At 37.8% G+C, this 27,454-nt stretch overlaps 1 protein-coding gene across 2 annotated transcripts; it reads left to right on the forward strand.

The window, feature by feature from the left end:
- The first annotated feature begins 735 nt into the window (after nt 1-735).
- piwil1 (piwi-like RNA-mediated gene silencing 1) lies at nt 736-27,147 on the forward strand. 2 transcript variants are annotated; one of them, XM_082188077.1, is made up of 21 exons: nt 736-811; nt 9,177-9,290; nt 9,368-9,479; nt 9,582-9,710; nt 11,924-12,138; nt 12,242-12,363; nt 16,983-17,063; nt 17,148-17,345; nt 17,614-17,722; nt 17,805-17,931; nt 19,784-19,901; nt 19,982-20,096; nt 20,188-20,375; nt 20,452-20,524; nt 20,597-20,797; nt 20,874-20,977; nt 23,835-23,905; nt 25,520-25,673; nt 25,758-25,883; nt 26,229-26,376; nt 26,478-27,147. In XM_082188077.1, exons 2-21 carry the CDS (start codon nt 9,222-9,224, stop codon nt 26,592-26,594), a joined length of 2,577 nt encoding a protein of 858 aa, XP_082044203.1. In that variant the 5' UTR covers nt 736-811; nt 9,177-9,221; the 3' UTR covers nt 26,595-27,147. The 2 variants fall into 2 exon arrangements, with proteins under 2 accessions (XP_082044203.1, XP_082044204.1); XM_082188078.1 differs by lacking the exon at nt 736-811 and adding an exon at nt 1,946-2,027.
- The last annotated feature ends 307 nt before the right edge of the window (nt 27,148-27,454 follow it).

The following is a 27,454-nucleotide window of genomic DNA, read 5'->3' on the forward strand; positions in this document are numbered from 1 at the left end:
TAGGAGGGGGGAGAAGGGAGAAATCATTCAGCATTTGTGTCAACGTCTATTTTTGTACATCCCAGATCTTTTTCTGATCTAGCTTAAATCAAAGCAAATGATGGATGATGTAGCCTATACAGACACTTTTGCACCGCTAGAGCACGAAAGGAACATTCTGTAACTGCTGAAATCTTTTGGATGAGTGAATGATACATTCAAAGTAAATAACTTAATTTCTTAAACGTTTCATAAGGAACTTTGGTTAGAAAGTTTTAACCTTCAATACTGAAACCGGTTTTTAAAGACATCTCCGAAAATAGAAATCTGACTGATTTGCTTTGCAAAATATTACGATTTTGCAAAGCACGTTTTTCCTCAAATATAATTGTGATATGTATTATTGTTATCGACATAACTTGAAAATGTACCTTTGACTCTGTGTTGACTGGAACAATCAATTGTTTTGTGTATTTGAACGCCATCTTGTGGTGACTGACGTGGTTTACGTGCGCCTTTCATATTAACAGGACCAGGTGACCCCCGTAACAGGTAGTTTTTTTGTATCCTTCCAGATAAAATAGTTTTCCTCAACCTTTCCCATTCCATTTTCAACTTTTCAAGCATTTCTATCAATAATAAGTCATTAAGACTTGAAAATACTGTAAAACACGTTCCTCTGAAAAATAGGAACTATTTTTAGTAGTTCCTCTGAAAAATAGGAACTAATAAAAATGATGAATCTATTTAGCGGCGGAGGGATACATGTGAAATCAGGTTAACGAGCTGACTGAAGTTAATTGAATGTCATTTGGCGCTGATCGAAGAAAGGGTAAGAGTCAGTCGACGATTTCTAAGACTTCAATGACTTTATACATATATAATTAGACAGTGTATTGCTCCTAACAGTTGCTAAATTGTTTATTTTCTTATACACAATGGAAATACCTTGTAAACTGTCTTAAACCATCAAATTTAGATTGTCATATTGTTTTGTCAGTTTCTGGCAATCAAGTGATTACTAACGTTAGCTGCTACATCAGTTGCACTAAATTATATACACGATGATAGAGCACTTTCCTTAAGTATTTAGGTGATATAACTGTTATATGTGTTTCGAATCGTTCAAGTTAACTTTTTTTCAGCAAATAGAACTTTATGTTGCAAGCGCACCAAATCTTTAATAACGTTATAAGATATTAACAAAAATTTAATATTTAATGAAGTAATAAGGTTTAGTATTTCTTTTAAAATACAATTAAGTAACAGTGTATGATATTTAAGTTAAACTATTAGCAGCTATGCCGTAGGCCTACTAATGCATTTTACAGGCCTATAATATAACGTCACTCATTAAGTGCGAACTTGTCAGAGAACTCGTTATAACTTTGACAATAAAAGTGCACTTTTTAATATAAAAGGAAAATTGTTAAGTTAATAAACGATAATTTTATACTATTAAAGAATTTGAGTTTAAACCTAATTAAGACATGATTTGAATGTCACGTGGCCGCTGCGCGCCATGCACGAGAACATGGATGAATCACGTTTTTACATTCATATCGCAAGAATCCTCAACGCATTAAATTAGCTCGTTGTTCGTGGCATATAAAGCCTTTAAGTGTCAGTTGGCTGTAGATAATTACTTTGACGATGAAATTGCTCTGTAAGTATCCTTTTCTTTTTTTTGCCGAAAATAGGCCTACTGCGTTTTAGATTATGGGAGGCACTTCCAGTTTGGGGAAGTTCCACTCAAAGACTGAAACAAATAATTTAAAATCGTAAGGTTGCGCTACAAATCATCCTTACATCAGAAGAACAACATAATGCTTGGAATTTTAATGTGACATATAACAAGAATATCTATGGAAAGAGCTCTTTATCTCCTGATCATTTTTTTCACGCTTTTTATTCCGATGTAACCGTATAAAAAGGACAACATAGGCCTACCACATATTTGTACTCTCCCGATTTAATTTACAAAACCATTAATTACCTGGAATGCTTTAAGAATCCATCCTTTTCTCCCCAAATCCTCTCTTTTTTAGGTTTGTTTCCACACCAATGCCATACATTTTTATTGTCTCCCCATTTCACTTATATTACTAATTAGCAGTGTTTAACAGTACTTCTACAGCATTTATTAATCCTAGTTCATGTTAATTTCATAATTTACTAGTACATTATTAAAATCAAAAGTCGTATTTCGTTATTAAAGGGATAGTTCACCCCAAAATGAAAATTAGCCCAGTTCTTTTGGCGCAAGTCGATCTGTCGGAAGCTATTTAATGCACTGAGGATTAAGATGGCCTCCATCTTAAAGCTTGGAAGAGCCAGGATATTTTTTTATATAACTCCGATTGTATTTATCTGAAAGAAGAATGCTAGGATGGCTTCAGAGTGAGTACATTTGAGTGAGTGATTGGTGAGCCCAATCATGGGATAATTTAAATTTTTTGGTGAACTAAGTATCCCTTTAAAGGGATACTCCACTTTAAAATGAAAATTCTGTCATCATATACTCACCCTCATGTTGTTTCAAACCTGTATGAATTTCTTTCTTCTGCTGAACAGAAAGGAAGATATTTAGAAGAATATCAGTAACCAGACAGTTTCTGGTCTCATTGACTTCCATAGTAGGAAAAAATATAGTCAATGAGACCAGAAACTGTCTGGTTACTGATATTCTTCTAAATATCTTCCTTTCTGTTCAGCAGAAGAAAGAAATTCATACAGGTTTGAAACAACATGAGGGTGAGTATATGATGACAGAATTTTCATTTTAAAGTGGAGTATCCCTTTAACAACGATTGATAAATACTGTAATAAATGTATTGCTCATTGTTAGTTCATCTTCATTAATACTTCAATGTTAAAGGAATAGTTCATATTGCATGAATAAGGTAGGTTAGATACAGCAGTTTCATGCACTGCAGGCTTCCACTGGTTTGATTATTTACCGTTTCATGTCAAGGAAAAGCACAGCATAGCTCGCTCGGAGCGTTCAATGTCGGATTCGCGTCTACCGCGTCTAGTTGGACTCTTGAACATTTTGAATCCATTTGCGCGTCAAAAGCAAAAGTTTGAAGCGAAATTGACGCGCGGAGAGCGTGACGCCTCATTCGCGCCGCAAGACCTACATTGACTTTACATTGACTTAAAGGTATAGCGGAGGATGTTTTACTTCCTGGTGGGTAGTCTAAACTATTGGTCCTCCTAATTGTCAATCATTCTGGTGAATCAATCAAACTTTTCAAAAGGTGGAGAGGGCGGGTCTTATCTAAAATTTGGAAAGATCCTCCGCTATACCTTTAACATTGAAATCACTCGCACCAGACGCTCTATTCGCGTTTGGTGTGAACGCAGCATGAGCGTGAGGGCGAGAGAGAGAGAGTGCCTGCGAGAGTGAGGTCTGCGGTCTTGGCCATTAGGTGATTTACTTGTTTTTGTGTAGGTAATACGTTGTCAAATATTTTTAAACTTAAACTACCTATACAAGTAGTTATGTCTCTTTGTATTAATTTGTCCTGTTATTGACATAATGGACGTCTTTGACAAAATGCCCAACCCTTTTTTTAGAGGGAATATTCGAACGTCATTTTTGAGCAATTGACAGCCCTACTGAACACAAAGGATGATGTTTTGAAGAATTTCTGTAACCGGACAGTTGATGAACCCCATTGACATTCATAGAAGTTAAAAAATACTTTGGAAGTCAGGTACATCAACTTTCTGGTTACCGATATTCTTCGGAAATATCTTTCTTTGTGTTCAGCAGAAGAAAGAAATTCATACAGGTTTGAAACAACTTGAGGGTTAGTAAATTATGACAGAATTTTCATTTTTAAGTGAACCATTCCTTTAACAAATGAGACCTTGTTGTAAAGTGTTACCATCTATCTTTATTAAAAACAAGAACAAAGTAACAATTGGACAAGTACAATAAAACGAAGATGCAAAGATGTTTTTTAAGTTTTTTTAAAAGTTTTTCAGGTAGGCTTACGTTAGATCTATTTAACAGTATCGTTCTAGTAAGAAACAATAGCTTACAGAAACTGAATTATCAAATAGGGCTGGGTGATAAATCGATTAACTCGAATGTGTAGTTTACGTCGGCTTGTTTGAATGAAAATCGTTTTTCTCTTAACATCCGCCGACGCTCCCGTCTCTGGGCTCCCGTAGTTCCGAATGGGCTGAGCGTTTGCCATAGAGATACACAAACAACATGGCAAATGAACAAGACCGTGGCAGCACAAGCACACCCGCCAAAAACATTTACCAACTGAATCCGCAGGGCTGCCAACTCTCACGAATTCACGTGAGACTCACGCAATTGTCACTTTTTACACGCTCTCAAGCCACACTATACATTTTCTCGCGCAGAGTAAAAATCGCAAAGCAAAGAGGACACTGACTCCGACAGACAAGACAGAGGTGGTTACTATTGATATGAAACAAATTCTCAGCTCTCAGATTCTGTCAATTTAATTACAAAATTGAAACAAACACTGTTTTGGCGCTTGTAAATGTGACGTGACAGATCGCTGAAAGATCTCAGTTCAAGCGGCACGTGAACCGATCATCTGTTACTCTTTACTACAAGTTAATAGTGAATAAACACAAATATAGGTAATTTGAAAGATACAGTTCAACTTACCGAAATGTAATAAAATCGATCGATCAGCAGGGCCTGAATTTCATTTTAGAAAATGGGGGGGAAATCCCCCCTTAGGTGATTCTTATGGGGGGGGATTTTTTATTTGAGGGGGGAGTTTAGACTTTTTTTTTTATTATTACATTTATCTCGCCTAAATGTATGCTCACTCATTGCATTTTTACAATGGGGTAATTTTGTTCTTAAGAATTTACACAACTCAAGGAAGCTTGATTTCAATCTTTGAATTAAATTGAAAAAAGTAGCACAAATAAATACAATAGAATAAAGATCCCAATAAAGAGAAATAAAGAGAGAAGTGTTTGCTTAGGTCTAACACTAGTATTCAGAAATACTACAGAGACTGAATAAAGTAATCAAATGTAAAATAACACTGGGTAGTATTTTAGTCCTGACTAAATTAAATACATTAATCCTGATTCCTTAAAATGAAAGCTATGTTTTGTTGTTTTGACAACCAAATTAATGACAGACACATATGGCTGCTGTCCCTTTAAGAGCTCGTGCACGGATCCTGTGTTCATTATACGGTCACGTGCGATTTATGCTCATTTAAGACACCGACTGTGTTTAGAGGATACTCACCAAGACCGAAATTGACATAATTTTCGTACGTTTTTGACTGTTAAAGCGATATCCACGAAAAATAACTTTTGTTACCCGCGAGCTGTTTGTGAGGCGGCTTTACTCTATAATGGCGCTTTTCCACTACACAGTACCGGCTCGGCTCGACTCGACTCGCCTTTGTTTGGTTTTCCACTGTGTAAAAGTTGTACCTGTACCCGCTTCCAGGTACTTTTTTTCGTACCACCTCCGGCGAGGTTCTAAGCGAGCTGAGGCGATACTAAAATGTGACATGAAAACACGACAGACTGCTGATTGGTCAGAGAGAATTGTCACTATTCACTGCGTCATCATTGCACGCGCCAGACGGAGTATCCTGAATAAAAAAACAACAAAAACAAAAACAGCATACACTCGATTTCCTCCATAGTCCTGTGTGTGTGGGTAGCGGGTGTGTCTCGCGTATAAGATTAAGTCACGGCAGTTTCCTGCAGCGTCGCTATGACGACCAGGTACTATTGTGGAGGTACTATCTGCAATGGAAAACGGAACGAGAGGCGAGGCGAGTCGAGTTGAGCTGGTACTGGTAATGGAAAAGCGGCAAAAGTGTGCAGAGAAAAAAACATCTCTCAGACAGCGCGCAAGTACTGAATAGTTTAAAATCGCGTGAGTGTTTAAACTGGTAAGACTTAAAAAGACGTGCAAATGGTAAACTTTAGTTACTCGTGATGCAATGCTGGCCCGATTATGCAAGTGACAATTCCGTCTATCCCGACTCCCGAAACGCGAGAGTGTATGTGTATTATCGCCGCCTGCAGCGCTTAACGATAGCCTTGTGCAACCCATGTTGAGAGACGAGAGATAGAAGACGCAGCACCGCTGAATCACTCACGCTGTTTGTGAAATTGCGTCTCGCTGACAGTTTTAAAATGACTGATTTGATTGTATAATCTGTGTGGATTAATTTACCAATACAACCTACATGCTAAAGTGAATCAATGTTTGCGGGAATTTCCCGCATTATAAGTGGGAGACCTGCGGGAATGATACAAATTATGCGCAATACCCGCAATCCCGCGCCGAAATTCAAGCCCTGATCAGTGTTTTTCAACCGCGGAAAGAGGTCCTATAAAACAGCTGGAGAACAATGTCACGTAACGTTACAGGGCCTGCCATCTTGTCTTTTTGGCTTGTTGTTTCTGATTGCACTTTAACCCCAAGATCAAATCCAGATCAAATCCCAGAAGGGGAAATCAGAACAAAATTAAGTTAAAACTTGTTTTGAACAATTTCTTTGTCATCTGCAGATTGATTACATTTTTTGATTTAAATCAGATTTTTTGTGAGTTTTTTTTTTTTGTTAGGCCATATCGCCCAGCCCTATTATCAAATGTAAAAAATAAAACACTGCATTGTCTTTACGTGAATATAATATTCATTAGTTCATATTAAAGGTACAAAGGTTATTCATTCAAGAGTAGTAAGTGATTTTCTCTTTCTCTTTTGTTGTTTGACAGACAGCAGCCATGTATATTGTATTAGGCTGCTGTCACTTTAAGACCTAACGCCAAGACAAGCATTCTGACATAACTGTATTTGACTGTTTGAGTGCAATAAGCCGTGAAAGAGAATTGAATTTGGAATTGCACACTGTCCGAGGGGTCGTCTTTGTGTGTGCGTGCTTCGGGTGTGAATCGGACAGCACGAGTACCGCAATGAGTTGTTTTCCACAGCTTATTGTGTGTAATAACACATTTTGGGGGTGTTGATGAACTCGATCTACTCCATCTATTTTGATCATAGTTCTGAATCCGCTTCAGACGTGAAAGAGTATTCGCTCGCTGTGACACGTCACGCCGCGTTCTTGGCGCACGCTTTGAATGTGTGCTGCTGCGCACACAAAACTTAATACACAGTGCGTGAGTACCAAACAGTGACACGGTTACTTTCGCTTCGCTTCTATGTGCACTTGAATTTTAATATTGACAATGCTAAACCTGTTAACCCTCACCAGTGCGTCGGCGCACTGAAGCGTTTTTTTATTTATTTAGTTCAAAGTTACTATCAGATTAAATGTTTTACCTTGACAAACTATACATCATTAAAAAGATATAAGACTCAAGTTTCAGTATTTGACAACTATTGTATTCTGAGAAACTTATAGTGACAGTTATGTCTTATTTTGTGTCAGGAGTTATGAAATGGAAAAATGCGTTGATCCCTTTAATATGAATTATGAGCGTCAGCTGGTCCATTCAGAAAAAAAAACTCCGTGCTGTTGTCATGACAGCGATTCACAAAACAACGTCCCTCAGGGCTTTTAGCTAAAAAATGTGCAGACTTGGAGGAATATTGATATATTCTCATAGATTCACATCATATTTCTATAGACGGGAATAATATTTCTTGAATTTATACCCAAATGCGTCGATGTAATCATTATGAGCGCTTCTTACTAAGATGTGCTGTGTTTTCAATTCATACCAATAGCCTGAGGGCGCTATATGCACAATAATACTCCATATATGGAACATGAAGAAGAGCCATAATCATGTGACCTTCAAGGACGTCACTGATAGCAGCTACACACAAAGCTAACACAGAGATCGCTGTAATATGCAGATATAGACGTTTTGAAGACAATAAACATGATTGCAAATGATATTTGATATTTGAGTGTTCTTCAAGCAATGCCAGGTATTTTTATAATAATAGATTATATTTATAATGTAATGCTAATCGATATAGACTTTATCATCGTGCATACTATAAATAATATATTTCCTTTCTGATTTTTTTTTATCTGAAGCCAAATTAGATCACAGAAGATTATTTAAAACAATCGACTTGCGTTATAAAATAAGTTTGAAGCACAAACATAGTTTTAATCTCATAAATGGTCGTGTATTGATGGTGTGCTAAGCTAACATGCTAGCTAGCTCAGGTGCACCTGTCACCTAGAAGTTATTCTTTTATGGGGGTTTTTTCTAAATAGTAATGCTTTTCTGAAATGTTTTAGTGCATTTGATACAGTTTCAAATATAAGTGAGAACTTTGATAAAATAAATTAGGGATTGAAACCCTATGAATAGCCTGTGAATAGCCAGTCGTTAGTAACTATAATGCAGACAAAAGATATGCATATTTAGATCCATAACCAGGCTGGAGAGGTGTGTGAATGTGTACTGGGGAGACTGAGACTGAATGGGGCTCGTTTGCACCACAAAACAATAGAGACAATAGACTGAATAGATGACTTAGATGATGACTAAACATCAGTAGCATTTTTAGAGTCTAATCAAAATAAAGTAATTTGACATGATCTTGAAAAACATTTAACCAAATACAGAGTTTTAGACTTATCATTTTCAGATTTTAAATATAACATGGTCACACATATGGCTTTAGCTGCAGTGCATTTCTAGATTGCTCCAGGGCCCACTTCAATTTTATTTTCATGAATATGTTTAATAAAAATAAATTTCTAATAACTTTACAAAACTTTGAAGCTATTTAAAAAATGTTTTTTTCATTATGACAATAATTAATTCTACATTTACAATAAACTACCAGGTGTCCGCTTTCAAATGAGATCATACTTGTGCTTTTAGTGCAAAGGGTTCATGAACTGTATCTGTTTCAGTTTGGGTATGTCATTTCTGGGGATTTTTCAAAAGTGGCGTTGCAGCTTAACAGGTTAAAAAGGTGCAAATTATTAACTTTTGTGAAGATGCAGCACTAGCCCGTTTGGGCAAGTGACTGATCCGTCAACTGGCCCGAGTGTCTTTCACGCTGGCCCCGGGCCATCGGGCAGTCCTTATTGTCGAGCCCTGACTTATATTAAGCTTTAAGGATCAGTATCGGCTGATCATGATGATAAGAAATCAGTAGTCGTATCGGCTGCAAAAATCATGATCGGAGCATCCCTAATGGTGATTATAACTTTACTTGTGTACAGCACTTTGATTTGGAATAAGTCCAAGCATTGTGAAGAAGCATCAAAATGACGGGACGAGCAAGAGCGCGATCAAGAGGCAGAGGTCGTGGTCAGGAGCCTGCTGCTCCTGGCGCGGTGAGTTTATTTATAATTATTTGAATATTATAAAACTTAATTGAAATAAACGTATTCATATTCCAATTCGTATGCAGCAACCACCATTATCACAAGAGGCTGCAAAGCCTGTTATGCCCACTCCACCTGAAGGACAGCTGGTGGGCAGAGGGAGACAGAAACCTGCACCTGGAGCAATGTCTGAAGAAGGTAAGTGCATTAGAGCAACAAGTGGAAATATGTACTATGCTATAGTGTACTATAACATTCACGAACCCCATTTCTTGGTCTTTACCTTGTTTCTTCCTGTAGTGATGCTCCAGATTTCGGCAGGCTTTCAGCAGGTAAAGATAGGGGAGAGAGGTGGGCGCAGGCGCGATTTCCATGATTCTGGTGTCCACACTCGCCAGCTAATGGAACATGTGAAAGAGTCCAAATCAGGTAACACCAAAATGTTAATGAGCATTTTTGCCCTTTTGGAAATGTCAGGTTTGGGTATTGGCACTGGTTTCTTGATTTGAGTCTGTTTACTAATTTCTACTTGATTATAAATTAGATTTAGTTAGATGAATCCTTTAGATATGGGAATATTTCAGTTCAAATGACAAAATTATTTAAAAAAATTGTTTCAATTAAATGTTTTAAACTTTCTATTTATTTATCAAAGTATCCCTAAATCAAGTTTCCACAAAAGTATCAAGCAGCAAAACTGTTTTAACATTAATGATGAAAAGAAATGTTTCTTGAGCTGCAAATTAGCATATTAGAATAATTTCTGCAGGATCTTGTGACACTGAAGACTGGAGTAATGATGCTGAAAATTCAGCTTGGCCAGCACAGGACAAAATTACATAAAAACATTTTTGTATTTAAAGAGCACCTATTATGGCATTTAAAATGTTCCTAATATTTTTTTAGAAGTCCCCAACAACAGTTTTGCATGCATGCAATGACAAAAAACACTTTAGTTTTCTTAAAATATGCATTTATTTTTACCTGTTTTGACCGCGATTCTCAAATGATTCGTTTAGTGAATCACTTTTCAAAACCCCGCCTTTACGTGACGCTAATCTGCGGTGATTGGTCCGATGACCCAGTCAAATGTTAGCAGTATTTACAGAGATACTACTTATATTGTTTAACACGGAGTACAATGATGCTTTTATCAATTAAATTGTCATATAATAATGATTATAGTGCACTGCTTTGTAGTTTGTAGTAAAAAAATTAAAATAAGATTAGGAATTTAATGTTATGTTAGCGAGCATAGCCCAGAGTTCATATTGTAAAAGCACAATCAGTCTTTGTTTTGCGTTAGCCCGATGCATAAACATAACGTTTTTACCCAAAAAAATTCCAGTACTACGAGGTATTACTCTATTCTTTAAAGGACAATTCCGGTATTTAACACTTTGAGTCTATTTTGTAGTTTGTTTTGGATGAACAAGAGTGGTGGACAAAGAAATTTTGACAATGGTTCCTGTCTCGACTATATATTTGTTTTTAATCATCAACGAACACCACTAACCACTCGGTATGTTGAACAGTTTTGAAAACGAACGTTAAGGGTTGTTTTAAGGACATGTTTGTGCATGGCCATTGACTCCCATTCTAAAGCGGTCATGGGCAATTCTAAAATAGTCAAAAAGTCGCGACAGGAACCATTGTCAAAATTTCTTTGTCCACCACTCTTGTTCATCTAAAACAAACTACAAAATAGACTCAGTGTTAAATACCGGAATTGTCCTTTAAGACAACTCCGAAAACAACGACAAACACTTCACATATCTCAATACAATTGTCATTGAAGACCTAGAAGCTAAACGGTGCTTACACAACAAACAAAATAATTATTAAGCATGCTACATAAAACATAAAAGCAACAATTATTAATAACCCTTACAGGTTGTGATACGGAGGAGGAAGCTGAAGCAAATGCACTTGGAACTGAACCTTCCTTCAATATCAGCCGGCTCGCGAATCCAAGTTTGATTGCATTTAAGTTGGTAAAGCAATCATCTTCAAAATGGCGCGAACAAAGCACAAGGCTCGGACTATACTTCTGTGGTATAGTTGTATATTTGAATTGTAGCCACTTAGTCTTCAAATGCTCCTCGGGCAGATGAAAAAAAGTTTGTTTTTGAGTCGCACTTCAGAACACAGCGTCTCGTTGCCATGATGTTTTCACTGGCGTCTTGGAGCGCAATAAGTGGGCGTATCGTATTCAAATAACTTGACAAGTTGACGTCATCTAGTCAGAGAAAAAGCTTCGGTCTTCTAACGATTCCTAAAAATGACTCAGAGTCGACTCTTACTTTTGAAAGACAATAACTTTATATACGGTGCACTTTCATATTTAAAACTTTGCAGGATGTTTTTGTTCACTTAGATCTATGTTACACACTACATGAAAGGTAAATTTCAAAATTCCATGATAGGTGCTCTTTAAACATTTTACAACATTACTATTTTTACTGTATTTTTGATCAAATAAATGCAGCCTTGATGAGCATAAAGAGAATTCTTCAAAAGTAATGAAGTCTTAATTTACTTTACTTTAACCATTGAATGGTAGTGTATATTTCCCACATGCATGTTCTGGTGTTCAGTTGTATTAATGTGTGATACTAGATTTGAATCTCTTCCTGTGACAGGTGTTTCAGGCACTGCCATTGAGCTGAGGGCCAATTTCATGCGCCTGCTTTCACGGCCTCTGTGGGCTCTGTATCAGTACCACGTGGACTACAAGCCACCTATGGAGTCCCGACGCCTGCGCTCGGCTTTGCTTTTCCAGCATGAGGAGACTCTGGGCAAAGCACATACCTTTGATGGAGCAATTCTCTTCCTCCCAAACAAACTGCACAATACTGTATGTTTTTACATCATACTCATTATTTAATTTAATTGCTTTTTGTGAGGCTTTGGAGTGTGGATTTGATTTGATGGTCAATGATGCGTTGATTTGCCCGTAGGAGACAGTCCTGTGCAGTGAGACCAGAAATGGAGAAAAGGTTGAGATCACTGTCACACTGACCAATGAACTCCCGCCATCCTCTCCTGTATGCCTGCAGTTTTACAACATCCTCTTCAGGAGGTAATCACAGAATGCACTCTGTTTGAAATACGGCTGTTATGTATGAGGTAGGGATGTCAACGATTAATCGACGATCGATTAATTGTCGATAATACATTTAATCGATACAACTTATCGATCATCGATTAAGTAGGTCTTCATGCGCGTGCGCGCTGCTCAACCGCGAAACATGTAAAGCGAGCGCGCCGGAGTTATGTTTGGGACCATTTTACACCTTCATCATGACTATAAGTTTGCGTGTGCATTCGCAGCCTTTTGTTTTGTGCAAATGTAAGTTGTAATACTGTTTATTTTCTGTAGGCCTATCCAGTGATGGAGTACTCGAGTCCTGGACTCGGACTCGAGTCCGACTCGAGTCCCTATTCTCTGGACTCGAGTCCGACTCGAGACTCTATTCTCAGGACTCGTGACTTGACTTGGACTCGAGGATATAAAATCGGACTTGAGCATTCATCAAATGAATGACGTTGGATGAAGTTTCTGACTAAATAGGATTTAAAATTTGATATAAGATGTTACACTTTTCCTGTTTTGGGCTCCAAGACCGGACGGGATCTCTTTTTTTCCTGCATATATGAACGAGCAGAGAGAAAGCCCCAGCCGCGCGCGCGCTCTCACCGTCTTCAAACAACACGAGCGGTGCTCCCTCCTCACGCATATTAATCAAAATCAATTGACACGATAGTAAAAGGTCGGAAGACCGAAGTTTCACGTAGATCATTCAGAGATTTTTTTCTCCTGAATTACCGCGAGGTGTGAATTGTGCTGAAAAAAAACAAAAAACGTTTGCCTTATCTTCTCTGAAAAGCGTTCCGCACATTCAGCTGACATTAGCCACAATTTCAATAAACGAAAAGACCTATCTAGTGATGAAATGTTTTCTGTGTTGACACAAATAACTGCCGAGATAATCACACAAGGCGTGCCGTATAGGCTACACGTCCATTAATGACACGTCCGATTCGCGAACTAATGACTCCTTTGAACGATTCACTTTAATGAATGGTTAAAACTACTGACCATCTGTCCAACAACGAACTCACGAGACGTCTGAATCGGTGTATAACAAATCGGTAACACTTTACAATATGTTCCATTTATTAAACTCTAGTTAACTACATTAGTTAACATTTAGGCTACTATTAATAAACTGCACTTCTACAGCATTGTTAATGTTAATTTCAACATTTAGCCTACTAATAGCCTACATTATTGAAATCAAATTTTTTATTTATATTTATTTATATTGTATTTATAATTGTCAACACAGTGGTGTCATTTTTGTTCAATGTAGACCCTCTTTTATAATTATATCAGCTCTTTAATGGTGCCAGAGTAGAGAAATGTTGGCAGTCTTGAAATATAACACAGACTCAACCTTGATGACTCGACTCGGACTCGAACACTGGGGACTCGAGACTCGACTCGGACTCGAACTCAGGTAATGGTGACTCGACTCGGACTCGACTCGGTCTCTTCTTTGGTGACTCGGACTTGGACTCGGACTCGAACACGGGGACTCGAGACTTGACTCGGACTCGACAATTGGTGACTCGAGTAAAAGGTAGTAAAAGTAGTAAAAATAATCTACCAAAATTAAGGCCCTTGAAAGGTAGTAAAAGGTAACAAACGCAATTTGACTTGGTAGTAAATTTTTCATCACCACCTCAATGTATGAGTTTCCATTTTTTTTGCTTAATATTTGTGTCTCCATATATTTTAACTTCATCTAGCATAATTAAAAAATATATATACGGTGCTAACAGGACCTGACGGGCTCGACATTAACGCTTGTCCGGGACAAGTGGATTTTTTGAAGGGACAAGTAAAAGAGAATTTTACTTGCCCGACCGGACAAGCAGCCTAATTAAACGTCAATAACAAAAAATGTATAAATAACTAGGGAATCACTAAAATGAGAGAATGATTCTGATCGTATTTATATTTATTGTAAGTTGCGATCGATAGTGGATGTATTAGGCTACTGACGGTAACAAGGTTGCGCTGTTGAGGCTCGCGCAGCCTCTCGAGGAGAAATCCAAACAAATGTAAACTCAGTTTAAACTCAGTTAACAACATAACGTTACTGCCAGTGCCAAAATTCAAAATGTGTTTTAATATTTTTTAACATATGATACAGTTTAGCAACCTCACACGACGAGTGCTGTTTTCTTGAGTAGCCTACCATCACGACTGAAAATGTGACATTGCTTTTGATACAACAGTTCAATAAACAGTTCAAATTAAGTTACTTACATTTTAGACACAATATTGACTGTTTTTGTTCTGTTTCAGCAGCAAAAATAGTTCCAAACGCATCTCACAGCAACACTTAACCGTGTTTCATTACTGAATGATTCAGCGTTTTGAACGAATTGGCTGAGTCAAAGATTCAATGTCCCATTCATAAACATGTCTCATTCTTGAATGAATCAGTTGTTTGAACGAATCGTTTGAATGAATGACTCAATGACTCGCTCATTAAGACGGTCGCCTGACGCCTCCTACTGGCGGTTTACTTTCATGTTTAAAAGTATCATTCTTTCCAACGTTTCTTATTTGTATATTCAAAAATATTTTAAACGATCTCATATTCATAACATTATTTAATGCAGTTGTACATTTTCAGTGTAAATGATTTAATTTGATCAGCCCTTCCTAGGGTAACAACAGCCCTATATTATCTTAATAGGCTATTCCAATTTAATCTATTGATAAAATTTAAAACTAAAGATTAAGCATACATTGAATAAGATTTGGGGGGTGGGGGGTGGCCCTTTAAAGGTGCAGATATGACAATATGCAGATTTAAATATATCAGTGCTGATTTATCACAGATGAGGATATTTCTTCAGAATAAATTATATTTACAGCACACACACACCAAAAACATTCCGGACAAGCAACTTTTTTACTCGGACAAGTGAATGACACATTTACTTGTCCAGAGGACAAGCACATGAAAAGGCTTAATGTCGAGCCCTGAGTGAGTCAGAGTTGATAGCAATGACAAAGTGCCAAGGTTATTATTCACCTTATTAGGGCTAAGGGCTATGGTTAGGATAACTCAAGGGCTAGGGTTAAGATAAGGACAACTGAAACTCAAAAACATAATTGACAATGACAATAGGCCTACTTAATGATAACAATTAAACATTAGTGTACCTAATATGTATGATGGGTGTGACAGTGTCACACTTATACCTTATCCGATTGTTAAGTCTGACGTCACCCGTGACGTTTAGCCTTTTCCGGGTCCAAGCGCTCCTCTCGTCCAGAAATAACAATGGTGGAACCTGTACATTTATTTACGATCACGTCCTTCTTAGTGAGGCACCCTTGGCGGTCAAAAAGGGTTTAAATTCCTTTAACACCAACAGAGTGGTTAGTGTAGCTCATCACTCAGGTGGCATAATTAAGGGTAGAGTCAATGAAAAAGAAGATTTACGAGGTTGAAGTGAGTTAGCTCGGGACACGGGACACAGCACTGCGGCACTGTAAAAACACTCAATAATAACCAAAACACTAGCGAAAGCGGTAGGTAGGTAGAGAGGACCTGGACTTTGGACCCGGAAAGAGTATTATCGGAGAGTGGTTACGTCACGACTTAACAACCGAATAGTAAGTAGTAAGTGGTGCTTTACATACCCCGCCCACCCCACCACACCCCCAAAAAAAGGGCTGCTGCTTGATGTCGTGATGGTAGTAAAAAATATTGTGGAGGTGGTAAAAAAGGTAGTAAAAGGTAGTAAATTCATCTCTATGATTCCTGCATATACCCTGTGGGCCTATCTATATCTGACTGATCTCATATTGGATGCATTTGGTTAAGAATTAACTCTGTAGTAAAGCGTCAGCTTCAGCGCGCGCAGCTAAAACGGCAGTGCACGACTAATAATGACTATTGGGACTAATATTACATAACATTATAAAGAGAACAATATTGTAATAAAACATTGTGAATTATTTGGGTTTAGTTGCCGTGTCGCGTTGCTCCAGGAAGACTGCGCCCACAACATGAGTAGTTCTGAATGAATGGCACGTAACTTAGTTCAAGTTCACTTGTGCATGAATTTGCGTCATTTTGTGCAGATATAATTTGTAATATTATGGTTATTTTGAATGTATCTGATTAATCTCATATAGGATGCGTTTCTTTTAGATAAATAACGTGCTAGCAAAGTGCTCCAGTTTAATGGTAGCAGATTAATTCAGCGCGTGCAGTTGTTCCAGGAAGAGCGCGTCCACAACAGTCACACATTCTAAGCGCATATGAGGCGGCGTTGGTGACACGTTGTATTAGTAGTTATATTTGATTATTAAATAATTAATTTAATTATCAATCACATCGAAACATTTTACAATCCTACTAGCCCTTTATTTATATTTAAAACCATTCTAATTGTTTTGGTGAGGAACATAGCGTTTTGAGCAGCATTTGCAGACCCTGTCATGCTGTCATAGCCACTGCAGTAGACGTATATCGCAGTATTAAGGCTAACGATTAATCAATTAATTGATCGTTAATTTAAACGACGATCGATCATGGGAATTTTTGAAAATTGACATTCCTAGAATGAGGTGTTTAAACTTCCAGTCCTGTTTATTTTGTGTTGTAGAATCCTGAGGATACTAAACATGCAGCAGATCGGACGCCATTACTACAATCCTGATGATCCATTCAACATTCCCCAGCACAGGTTATGAGAGAAGTGTGTTGTGTGTCTGTGCACACATACCCGCTGCTGGAGAATGATTGTACAATGGACCATATCTGTTTGCAGGTTGACAATTTGGCCTGGCTTTGTGACCACCATCCTTCAGTATGAGTCAAGCATCATGCTGTGCTCCGATGTGAGCCACAAGGTTCTGCGCAGTGAAACGGTCCTTGACTTCATGTACAGTCTGAGGCAGCAGTGTGGAGACCAGCGATTCGCTGAAGCCTGCACAAAGGAGCTTGTGGGCCTGATCATTCTGACCAAGTAAAATGAGCATACACTTACTTATACTCCACCGGTCAAAAGTCTCTTATCCTCACCAAGGCTGCATTTATTTGATAAAAAATACAATAAATCAGTCTTATTTTGAAATATTAAAATTTTACATATAAATGTGAGTTTTTCTTGGATGGATTAAATGTGAGTTTTTCTTGGATGGATTTAATACTTGTAAAGTATTTAAATAATTTGCAAAAGTGGTTTAACGTGAGAATGTACAAACTAATGGTGTTTAATAAATTATTATTTATAGGTACAATAACAAGACATACAAGATCGATGACATTGCCTGGGATCATACCCCTAACAACACATTCAAGAAGGGAGATACAGAGATCTCGTTTAAGAACTACTTCAAAACGGTAGCTTAATAATATAGGGAATTATTTTGACACCAGTTGCAGAATTTTATGGTTGTACTCAAGTCGTTCTTCTCCTCTCCAGCAATATGGCCTGGACATAACAGATGGTAACCAGGCTCTTCTGGTTAGTCATGTGAAGAGACTTGGCCCTGCAGGACGCCCTCCACCGGGACCTGCCATGCTCGTTCCAGAGTTCTGCTACCTCACAGGTAGGTCTTTTAAAAACCCATTAAAATGGTTTGAAGAGTGCCGTTTTCTTTCATATGATATATCTGGATGCACTGCATAAGCCATAAAAAGGACTCATCCTTTTTTAATAGCCAGTATCCTATAGTTTATTGCAATCAGGGTTCATACAAGATGCTTAAAATGCTAGAAGTACTTGAATTTGACTTTTAGAAATTTAAAGGTAAAATTTGTCATTTTTCCGCTGCCAGAGGTCGCATTTTTAAAACGATAACAAAGACGAAGCTTGATGATGCTATGAAGGAGAGTGGAACGATGGATGTCGTTTTCGCCATCCAGAGATGTATGGAATTCACGAATCATAAATTACATCAGCTAATAAATTAGTTTTTGTATTGAAGGAGAACTCCGGTCAATTTTAACATTGAGCTCATTTTTTTGTAAATTTGGAGTGCTGTCAGTACAGAGAACAACGACAAAAATCGGTGTTGCCTACACCGTGTTATCCTGTTTTTAAAATTTGCACCCTGTTGACTTCAATGGGGCACGTTTTAAATCTGCTTTTAGCCTCTTAACATCCTTGATGTGTCATTACAAGTGCCCAGCCATTGTGAGTGATTGCTTCAGAGTGAACGCGGTGAATCTGACTGCAGTAGATGTGAAAGATATGAATAACAATGATGTTATTTCAGCCAGCGCACATACCTGTATTTTCTTCCTGTTTTCTATCGAAGTCCACAGTAGTCGATTGTCGAGTTCACGCGCATAGGTTTAGTATCTATGATGACGCGCGTGAACTCGACAATCGACTACTGTGGACTTTAATCGAAAACAGGAAGAAAATACAGGTATGTGCGCTGGTTTTAGCTTACCTCAAGGGCATCCAAGATGTAGGTGTCTTTTTTTCCACAGTAGTTTCAATTTTGATATTTTTAGGTCAAACCGTTCTTGTCTGTCAGTCATATAATGCAGGTCTATGGTCATTATCTCAAAAGAGCATGCACAGAGTCCAAATTAAAACAATTCCCCATCGTCCAAATTAAAACAATACCCTATCGTAAGTACACATTGATGGCCTAAGACACGAAACGAGCCAATTTCGTTCCAATGAACTGCAGTAGCCAAGGCGACATCTAGTGTATATATCTATACCCGCCCAGGCCCTCAGATCACTTGGACGTCGCTGTGTACAAGAGGTAACAACGATATAAATACTGTTCGTTTTCTCACACAAACCGCTCGTTTCGTGTCTTAGGCCATCAATGTGTACTTACGATGGGGAATTGTTTAATTTGGACGATGGGGAATTGTTTTAATTTGGACTCTGTGCATGCTCTTTGAGACAGTGACCATCGACCTGCATTATATGACTGACAGACAAGAACGGTTTGACCTAAAATTATCAAAATTGAAACTACTGCGGAAAAAAAGACACCTACATCTTGGATGCCCTTGAGGTAAGCTAAAACATAACAAAATTTAATTTCAAAGTGAACTATCCCTTTAACTGTACGTTTGATCACACTATTTTATGTCATCGTAATGAATTATCTGCGAGGCACGCAGACATTACTCATGAAATATAGAACATATTATTTTAATGTTTGAACGTTTGTTCTTGATCAAATTTCAGTACTTACTCAGTGAATGATTTGCTACTTGCTCAAAGTCAATGAATGGCAGGTGGTATTTATATTAAGGTGAAGGGGAAATTTTTGTTTTAGAGACCGTTTCATTGTGCAAAATTTGTGGACACCTCAAGGTAAAAGGTGATGACCTCGAAAATAATAGACAGAGTAAAATATGAAACGCATTTAAGTTTTGTTTTCAAGTGTAAACAACTCCCTGACCTGTATGCATTTGTTTGCCTTGAAGGTTTGACGGATAAGATGCGAGCTGATTTCAACATCATGAAGGATCTTGCCTCGCACACAAGGCTGAGTCCTGAACAGAGAGAGAGCAGAATTAACCGCTTAATCTCCAACATCGACAGGTTCTATACCAGCCCTATTCATGTGTTTTGTTTCTTAATTATGAGTGTTTATATATTTTATCGGTTCTCACATACACTAGAAATGCAGACGTGCAGAACGAACTTACTACTTGGGGTCTGAGCTTTGAGAACCGACTGCTGAGTCTGAATGGAAGAGTTCTGCCCTCTGAGAGGATTATACAGGGAGGCAGAGCGGTAAGACAGACAGCTTCACATCCCAAAAGGCATTCATAACGTAACAGTTTCATTGAGGGCTTGATTATTTTCTTTCGTTTTCATCTCTTAGTATGAGTATAATCCATGGGCAGCTGACTGGTCTAAAGAGATGAGAGGTCTCCCTCTGATAAGCTGCATACATCTGGACAACTGGCTGATGTTCTACACACGCCGGAATGCAGAACTTGCCCAATCTCTACTTCAAACTCTCAACAGAGTGGCTGGGCCCATGGGAATCCGCATGCAGAGGGCCATCATGTGAGTTGTGTGAAACTTTGAATGTCCAAAATTTTCCATAAAATTTTCAATTAATAAGCATTTCCTGCCCAAGCAGGATTGAGTACGAGGATCGTCAGGAATCTCTCCTAAGAGCCCTGCAACAGAACGTATCACGTGAAACACAGATGGTGAGACACATTCATGCACAATTTGAATCCAGACTGAGCTTTTGTTTCAAACTACATTTGTGCCTTCCATAGGTGGTTGTGATCCTGCCCACCAATCGAAAGGACAAGTATGACTGTGTGAAAAAGTTCCTGTGTGTGGACTGCCCCACTCCCAGCCAGTGTGTGGTGTCTCGCACCATCAGCAAACCTCAAGCGCTTATGACTGTGGCCACCAAGATTGCTTTGCAGATGAACTGCAAAATGGGAGGAGAGCTGTGGAGTGTAGAAATCCCCGTAAGACTCTCAAATTACTGTGGCTCTGTTGGCTTGTGCCAAGTGTCCGATTCCAAATTTAATCTTTGTCTTTCAGCTCAAGCAGCTGATGATCGTAGGCATAGACTGTTACCATGACACCGCTGCTGGGAAGAGATCCATCGGAGCACTGGTGGCCAGTCTTAACCACGGCATGTCGAGGTAACATAATGATTTGAAGACGGCACTGTTTAAACAAATATAAGCTTAAAATTCTGTGCTCAACATTATGTTGGACTGGTTAGGCCAGCGGTTCCCAAACTTTTTTTCCTGCGCACCCCCTTCTATGTCCCAACCGGGTTGGCGCACCCCCAATTAGTGTTGTCACGATACTAGAATTTCTAACTTCGATACGATACCTTAAAAAATATCGATATTCGATACCATTTTCGATACCACGGAGAAAAAAACTGCCACAATATTAAGGGGGTATTTTTTTTATTTAAAGCTGAATATAACAAGTCTAGAACATGACAATGAGGTATATTTTACAAAAATGTCCTGAGTTCTATCTGTTCATATTTTTTCTATATGAGCTATATGAGCCATTGTATTTTTATTACCTACTGTTATCAAAGATTAAAATATACTGTAACAAATGCATTGTTTATCGGTCATAAATTCTGGTTAATACATTAACGTTATTTGATGAATAGATTTAAACACAAACGTGTGTGCATCACACGCAAAAACAATGCTCACTCGATCGACATGAAGTCAAGTCAAGTCACCTTTATTTATATAGTGCTTTTAACAATAAAGATTGAGTCAAAGCACTTAACAGTATCAAATTGGAGGATAGAGTGTCAGTAATGTATAATAATAAGAATAAACATTCAATTTTCAGTTAAAGGCATTTCATTATTGAATTCAGAGATGTCATTGTCTAGCTCAGTTTAGTTTAATTATATGTGTGTAATCAAATTGATGATAATCGCTAATGAAGGCAAATTGCAGAATTAAATAATATTTTTTTCAATAAAGTTAAATAGGCACAAGTTCATTTACATTTGACCACAGTTAAAATATTTACTTCTAAGATTCCTCAATCAGATTATTTTAACTTTAAGAATTACAGTGGAAAAACGAGACAACACACTAATAACAACAATACTAGGCCATCTTGGTTAATGTTTCAGAAAAGTTAAAATGAGAAGTTACATGGGAAGTTACAGTTAGTTATAGGGGAATTCAGAAAGAGGTGACCCATTGATGGTGAGTAGCATACAGGTACATGTTGCTAAATGGTCCCCCTGGAGCTTGTTCGTCAAGTCTGTTTTCAGAATTTAAAAAAATGAGTGATGTGAGGGATATTGATAGCCAAGCAATCTTTTGGGTGCCTGCAGCCCGCTTGCAGTGTGAAGCGCGTGTCCGCGCTATTCTCCGACATGGCCGTTCGCGGTGTGTAGCGGGTGTCCGCGCTATTCTCCGACATGGCCGTTCGCGGTGTGTAGCGGGTGTCCGCGCTATTCTCCGACATGGCCGTTCGCGGTGTGTAGCGGGTGTCCGCGCTATTCTCCGACATGTCCGCTCGCGGTGTTCTTTATCAACCAAAGCCGGTCGCGAGGGCGCCGCACTCGCCATTCCATTCACTTCACTTTTGCTATTTAACCAGAGCGAATGAGACGAGTGCGGTCACGTGTGGTGTTTGTCAACGCGCCTTTGGAGAGAAGTTAAAGTGACAGCTCGGCTAGTATGGGAGTATCGATACTTCGGTACATTAGTATTGGTACCGTTCAGATATTTCAGTATCGATATTTATCGAAATATCGATATTTTTGACAACACTACCCCAATCCCCACTTCAAAAAAATAACGCAACAAAGCTTTGTTTTATCGCCATATAAAGACTCATGTTTAATCATGCGCAAATAACCAGAACACGCATGACATTAACAACATCAACAAAGTTTCAATATAATGCAACAAAGCGTGCACAAGCTTCCACTTTTAAGAGGACGAGTGACAGACACAGGCACAGTAACAGAAAGCACGGTTATTTTCAGCCGCGTAATTTAGTTTTATTTAAAAACTAAATATTTTGTAACATTACACATGTGACATGTTTTAAGGTCACTTTTGATCACTTTAATGCATCCTTACTGAAAAAAATTTCGGACTAACCAACACATTTTTGAACGGCAGTGTACATTTAGTTGGTCATTATTGCAATATAAACACTATCAGAGTGATCAACAAGGTATGTCTTCATTTACCAGTCGAAGACGGTGCATCTTTCTGCTATTATGTTTACTCCGTGCACTGTCAAGGGCTTCCTCATATCTGTCTGGTACCGGTCTTCGCAGCAATTATTTTACCGCAAATACTGCATCGCTGTTGGCATCGAGCCTGGAGAAATGTAGCCACACTTTTGATCGACTTTTCCACATCTTTAGGGTATTGTGTGTGTGTGTGCTCGCGTCTCATATGAGTATGTGCGCGGAGAGTTTGTGTGTGTGCTCGCGTTTCATATAAGTATGTGCGTGGAGAGTTTGTGTGTGCGCGCGCGTCTCATATGAGTGCGTAAGCGAGGTGTGTCGTTGTGCATTTCATATGTATTTGTTTTATCAAAAACTAATAAATTATAGTTTTTTTTTTATTTAAAATAAAAGGAAAAGGAATTTACAAAGGAAATGTTTACTGTTCATGTTTTTTTTATTGTGTGAAAAAATCCCACTTAAAAAAACAGACCGCCATTACATTTTTCCTCTCGCGCACCCCCTGGTGGTAGCTCGCGTGCGCGCACCACACTTTGGGAATCCCTGGGTTAGGCAATAAAACAAAAGTCTTACTGTGAATGTTTTTCAGGAATCTGCTAAACATTTGAAGTAGGTGAAAGTTGAGTTTAGAGTTAGAAGGGAACCTTGCTTTTTGGTTATTGGTGGACTAGATAGTCAATAGGATTTCTTAGTGAAAATAATACTGTTGTCATTAATAATTCTGTAGTTAAAAGATTTCAGAATCAGATTTTGTGGTTGTACAGAATTGTTGTATAATGTCGCTTTTGTTTTCTTTTCAGGTGGTTCTCCAAGTGTGTCTTGCAAAACCGTGGTCAGGAGATCATCGATGCACTGAAAGGGTCGTTGCAAGGTGTGAAATGTTGCAAAATTATTTTGGTTATTAGTTTCACCTTGCTGCTTTACCTTTTCTTAAAATAACTTAAATTAACTCACTGTGTCATTCCAAATCTGTTTGACTTTAAATGAGTCCGGTGGGTTTTTGGTTAAATGCCTGAAATAAGTTTTATGGTTAACACAATCTCAAGATATTAAATACAACAAAATACATCAGTAATACTACGGCTGGGTAAAAAAAATCGATTTCTCGATTTTAATCGATTCTCATTTTTACGAAACGATATCGATTCTTAAATCCCAAGAATCGATTAGTCATCCTGTTTTCAGTTGATGAATGAATGGAACATTGTTGCGCGCATCCCATCCAATAAATCGCAATCATCTTTGTGCTTTGTTATTATTGATATGAAACAAAGTCTCAGATTTCAAATTACGTCCATTTTCTTACGAAATTCAAAAACATAATTACCGTTTTGGCGCTGTGGCGTGAGATCTCTTCCACCTTAATAATACCAGTTACAGCATGAAATAAACATGAATGAGCATCTGAAAGTGTGTTAAAAAATAGAGTACAACTTATCGAAGTCCGTATCATGTCACATGGAATCGCTCAATCAGTGTTTCAACCGTGGAAAGACGTTAGTAAACAATGTCATGTAACGTCACATTTAACTCCGAAAAAACATATCCAGTGACCATAAACTCGTTAGTCAGCTCGAAAAATTAACTCTAGAGAGGAGCATTTTGTTAAATATATGCACCATATTACATATTCATTATTTTTAATGTTCTTCAATATTTAATGCATGTTTGAATAAATCTGGTAAGTTTTTTTATGACAGCCACCATTTATATTTTTTATATAATTTCATATAACTTTATTATTATAAAAATAAATGTGTATTTTAAGTGTTTGTATACAAATCAGTTCATTTTTACCTTCAATATTATAGTAGGCTAATGAAGCCTAGGCTATAACTGACTCCCATAGTTAACAATAATAGTTAAGAGATTTGTTTTCCTTGAGAAAATTTGCAATGTATTGTACCTGATATCCAAAATAATCAATATTGAATTGAATCGAATCGAATTGCAAGCTTGTGAATCGAAATCGAATCGAATTGTGAAATTTGTGTCAATACCCAGCTCTAAGTAATACCCCAGTGATTTTTTTTTAAATTAATTAATTAATTTTTACTTCTGAAAAAGGCAGTTGCTAACAAGTAGTTGAATGGCACTACAGAGTTTGTTGGTGACATTAAACGTCATTCCGCAGAAAAGGAAAACTCCAATACTTGCTAGTCTACTTTCACAGCCTCGTTTTATGGTTTTGCAAACTATTCTCTCTCAAACTTTCCAACTTGTAGATTTTAAATGAGATTGAAAGAGTTGTTGGAAACTTAGTGGGGGTTCATTTCTAAAATCTTAATTCATAGACTAACTTTAGCTTTATACTTCTGCCTATTCTATTTCGGCTTTAAAATTCATAAAAGTTATTAATTTGTGAAGGTTATCTTGATCAAAATGCAAGACTTCAAATTTAGTTTTTCATCACCAGGGTGATGCGAAATTGCAAGTTTGCTTACAAAATACATCATCCCTATACTGAAGCTGTGTGTCTCTTTAGCTGCTCTGAAGGCCTATCTGAAATGCAACAATTCCCTGCCCTCACGCATCATCGTGTACCGAGATGGAGTTGGAGACGGCATGCTGCAGAGCGTGGTGGACTATGAAGTTCCTCAGATCATGCAGTCCATCAAGACCATGGGGCAAGATTACGAGTAAGCCACACTTATGCAGGCACATTCACACTATGGGGATGTTGAATTCCCTTGGTTGTATTCACATTTTTGTTTTGCATACAGGCCCAAGCTGACAGTTGTGGTGGTGAAAAAGCGCATCAGCTCCAGATTCTTTGCCCGGATTGATGGCAAAATTGCCAACCCTCCTCCTGGAACAGTCATTGACACTGAGGTCACTCGTCCAGAGTGGTGTGTATAGATTCTACTGTCATCACGATACTGGAATTTATAACTTCAATATGATACCTTAAAAAATATTGCTATTCAATACCACAGGGAAAATCTGATATATACTGCCTTACAGATTTATTTAGTGATTATATGGATTTGTTTTATATGGACACTTGGTATTACTCATTTATTTGTGCAGATCATAAAGGTTTTAAAAAGTCTTGCAGTTGATTTTTAAAACTCTCCAGATAGCCTAATATTATCCATTTTGTATTAGTATAATAATGCAAACCGCTCATCTTATCCATTTTGTATTAGTATAATAATGCAAACCGCTCATCTTAATGCTACGTCTGCTTTCAGGTATGATTTCTTCATAGTAAGTCAGGCTGTGCGCTTTGGTTGTGTCTCACCTACGCACTACAATGTGGTGTTTGACAACAGTGGCCTCAAGCCAGATCACATGCAGAGACTCACCTACAAACTCTGCCACATGTACTACAACTGGCAGGTAACAACCAATGTAGATCAGTATCACACAACTGCTAATAGCTCTACAAAACTGTACCGTCTCATGTATTCTTCATGGCTCTCTTTCTTCTTTCTCTGAAGGGGATTGTCCGTGTGCCTGCACCATGTCAGTATGCCCACAAACTGGCCTTCCTGGTTGGACAGAGCATTCACAAGGAGCCCAACATGAACCTGGATGACTTCTTGTACTACCTGTAACCTGCTTAAGTGATTAGATGGAGGGTCTGTAAGAATAAATCGGCCATTCTTAGTTTCTAAGTTGAATTAGTTGAGTAAAAAAGTATATTATCAGGAGAACATTTGTTTATATTCCTACATATAATGTCTTGAGAGAGAAGCAGGTACAAAAATGTTTGTTTGTAAGGGAGAAATGCTTATGGTCCTACTTTTTTTCTTTTAAATATTCCCTTCTATTGTTCTGATGTCTTGTGAAGATAAAGTCCCCGTTTTATGTAAAGGGATAGTTCAAATCGCAGATTTCTTGGATTGTGTTTAGAGGCTCTGTTAATTGAATTAAACATTTATTTTCTTGTTTCCAATATAAAAGATGAAAAGTTACATTTGTAGTGAATGTCTTAAGCGTTCATGTACTGCATTCATTCATGTATGGTTTTCATGTTTCACACAATTAAATGGTAGCAATTGTAGATTGAAAAAGAAGGAAAGAAAATTTCCATGTAAATCAGAAGTATTGGAAAGAGCTAAAGATGAGAAAAATAAAAGTATTGATGTGTTGTTGAAATGCATCAAGATTGAGTCTTATTGCAGCGCACTGATTTAAAGCTCAAGTTCCCAGGGCTTGCTAGCTGTTTTTGTTAAAACTTTAAAAAATAATTCGGACCACGGGGTATATTGCAAGTGATTTGAGAAAACGATGGCATTAATGGGAATTCAATATACCATTTCTGAAAACATTGGCATGTGAATGAATTTTCAAATTTCACTTCTAACGGTTTACTATGAGAGAATAACTACAGGCGGCGCATGGAGGTTCAGTAAACCCTATTCTCCATTGAGTCGCATAGAAATCTTATTTATTTTACAATTCCTATCTTAAT

Source organism: Leuciscus leuciscus (genome assembly GCF_965113295.1).
Source record: "Leuciscus leuciscus genome assembly, chromosome: 13".
Lineage (NCBI taxonomy): Eukaryota > Metazoa > Chordata > Actinopteri > Cypriniformes > Leuciscidae > Leuciscus > Leuciscus leuciscus.

What these genes read in the sequence shown, in the direction of transcription:
- piwil1 (XM_082188077.1), top strand. Translation starts at nt 9,222, where the DNA reads ATGACGGGACGAGCAAGAGCGCGATCAAGAGGCAGAGGTCGTGGTCAG. An exon ending in TGTGAAAGAGTCCAAATCAG is followed by an intron (nt 9,711 to 11,923) that starts GTAACACCAAAA and finishes TTCCTGTGACAG; the next exon opens with GTGTTTCAGGCACTGCCATT. An exon ending in ACTGAAAGGGTCGTTGCAAG is followed by an intron (nt 23,906 to 25,519) that starts GTGTGAAATGTT and finishes GTGTCTCTTTAG; the next exon opens with CTGCTCTGAAGGCCTATCTG.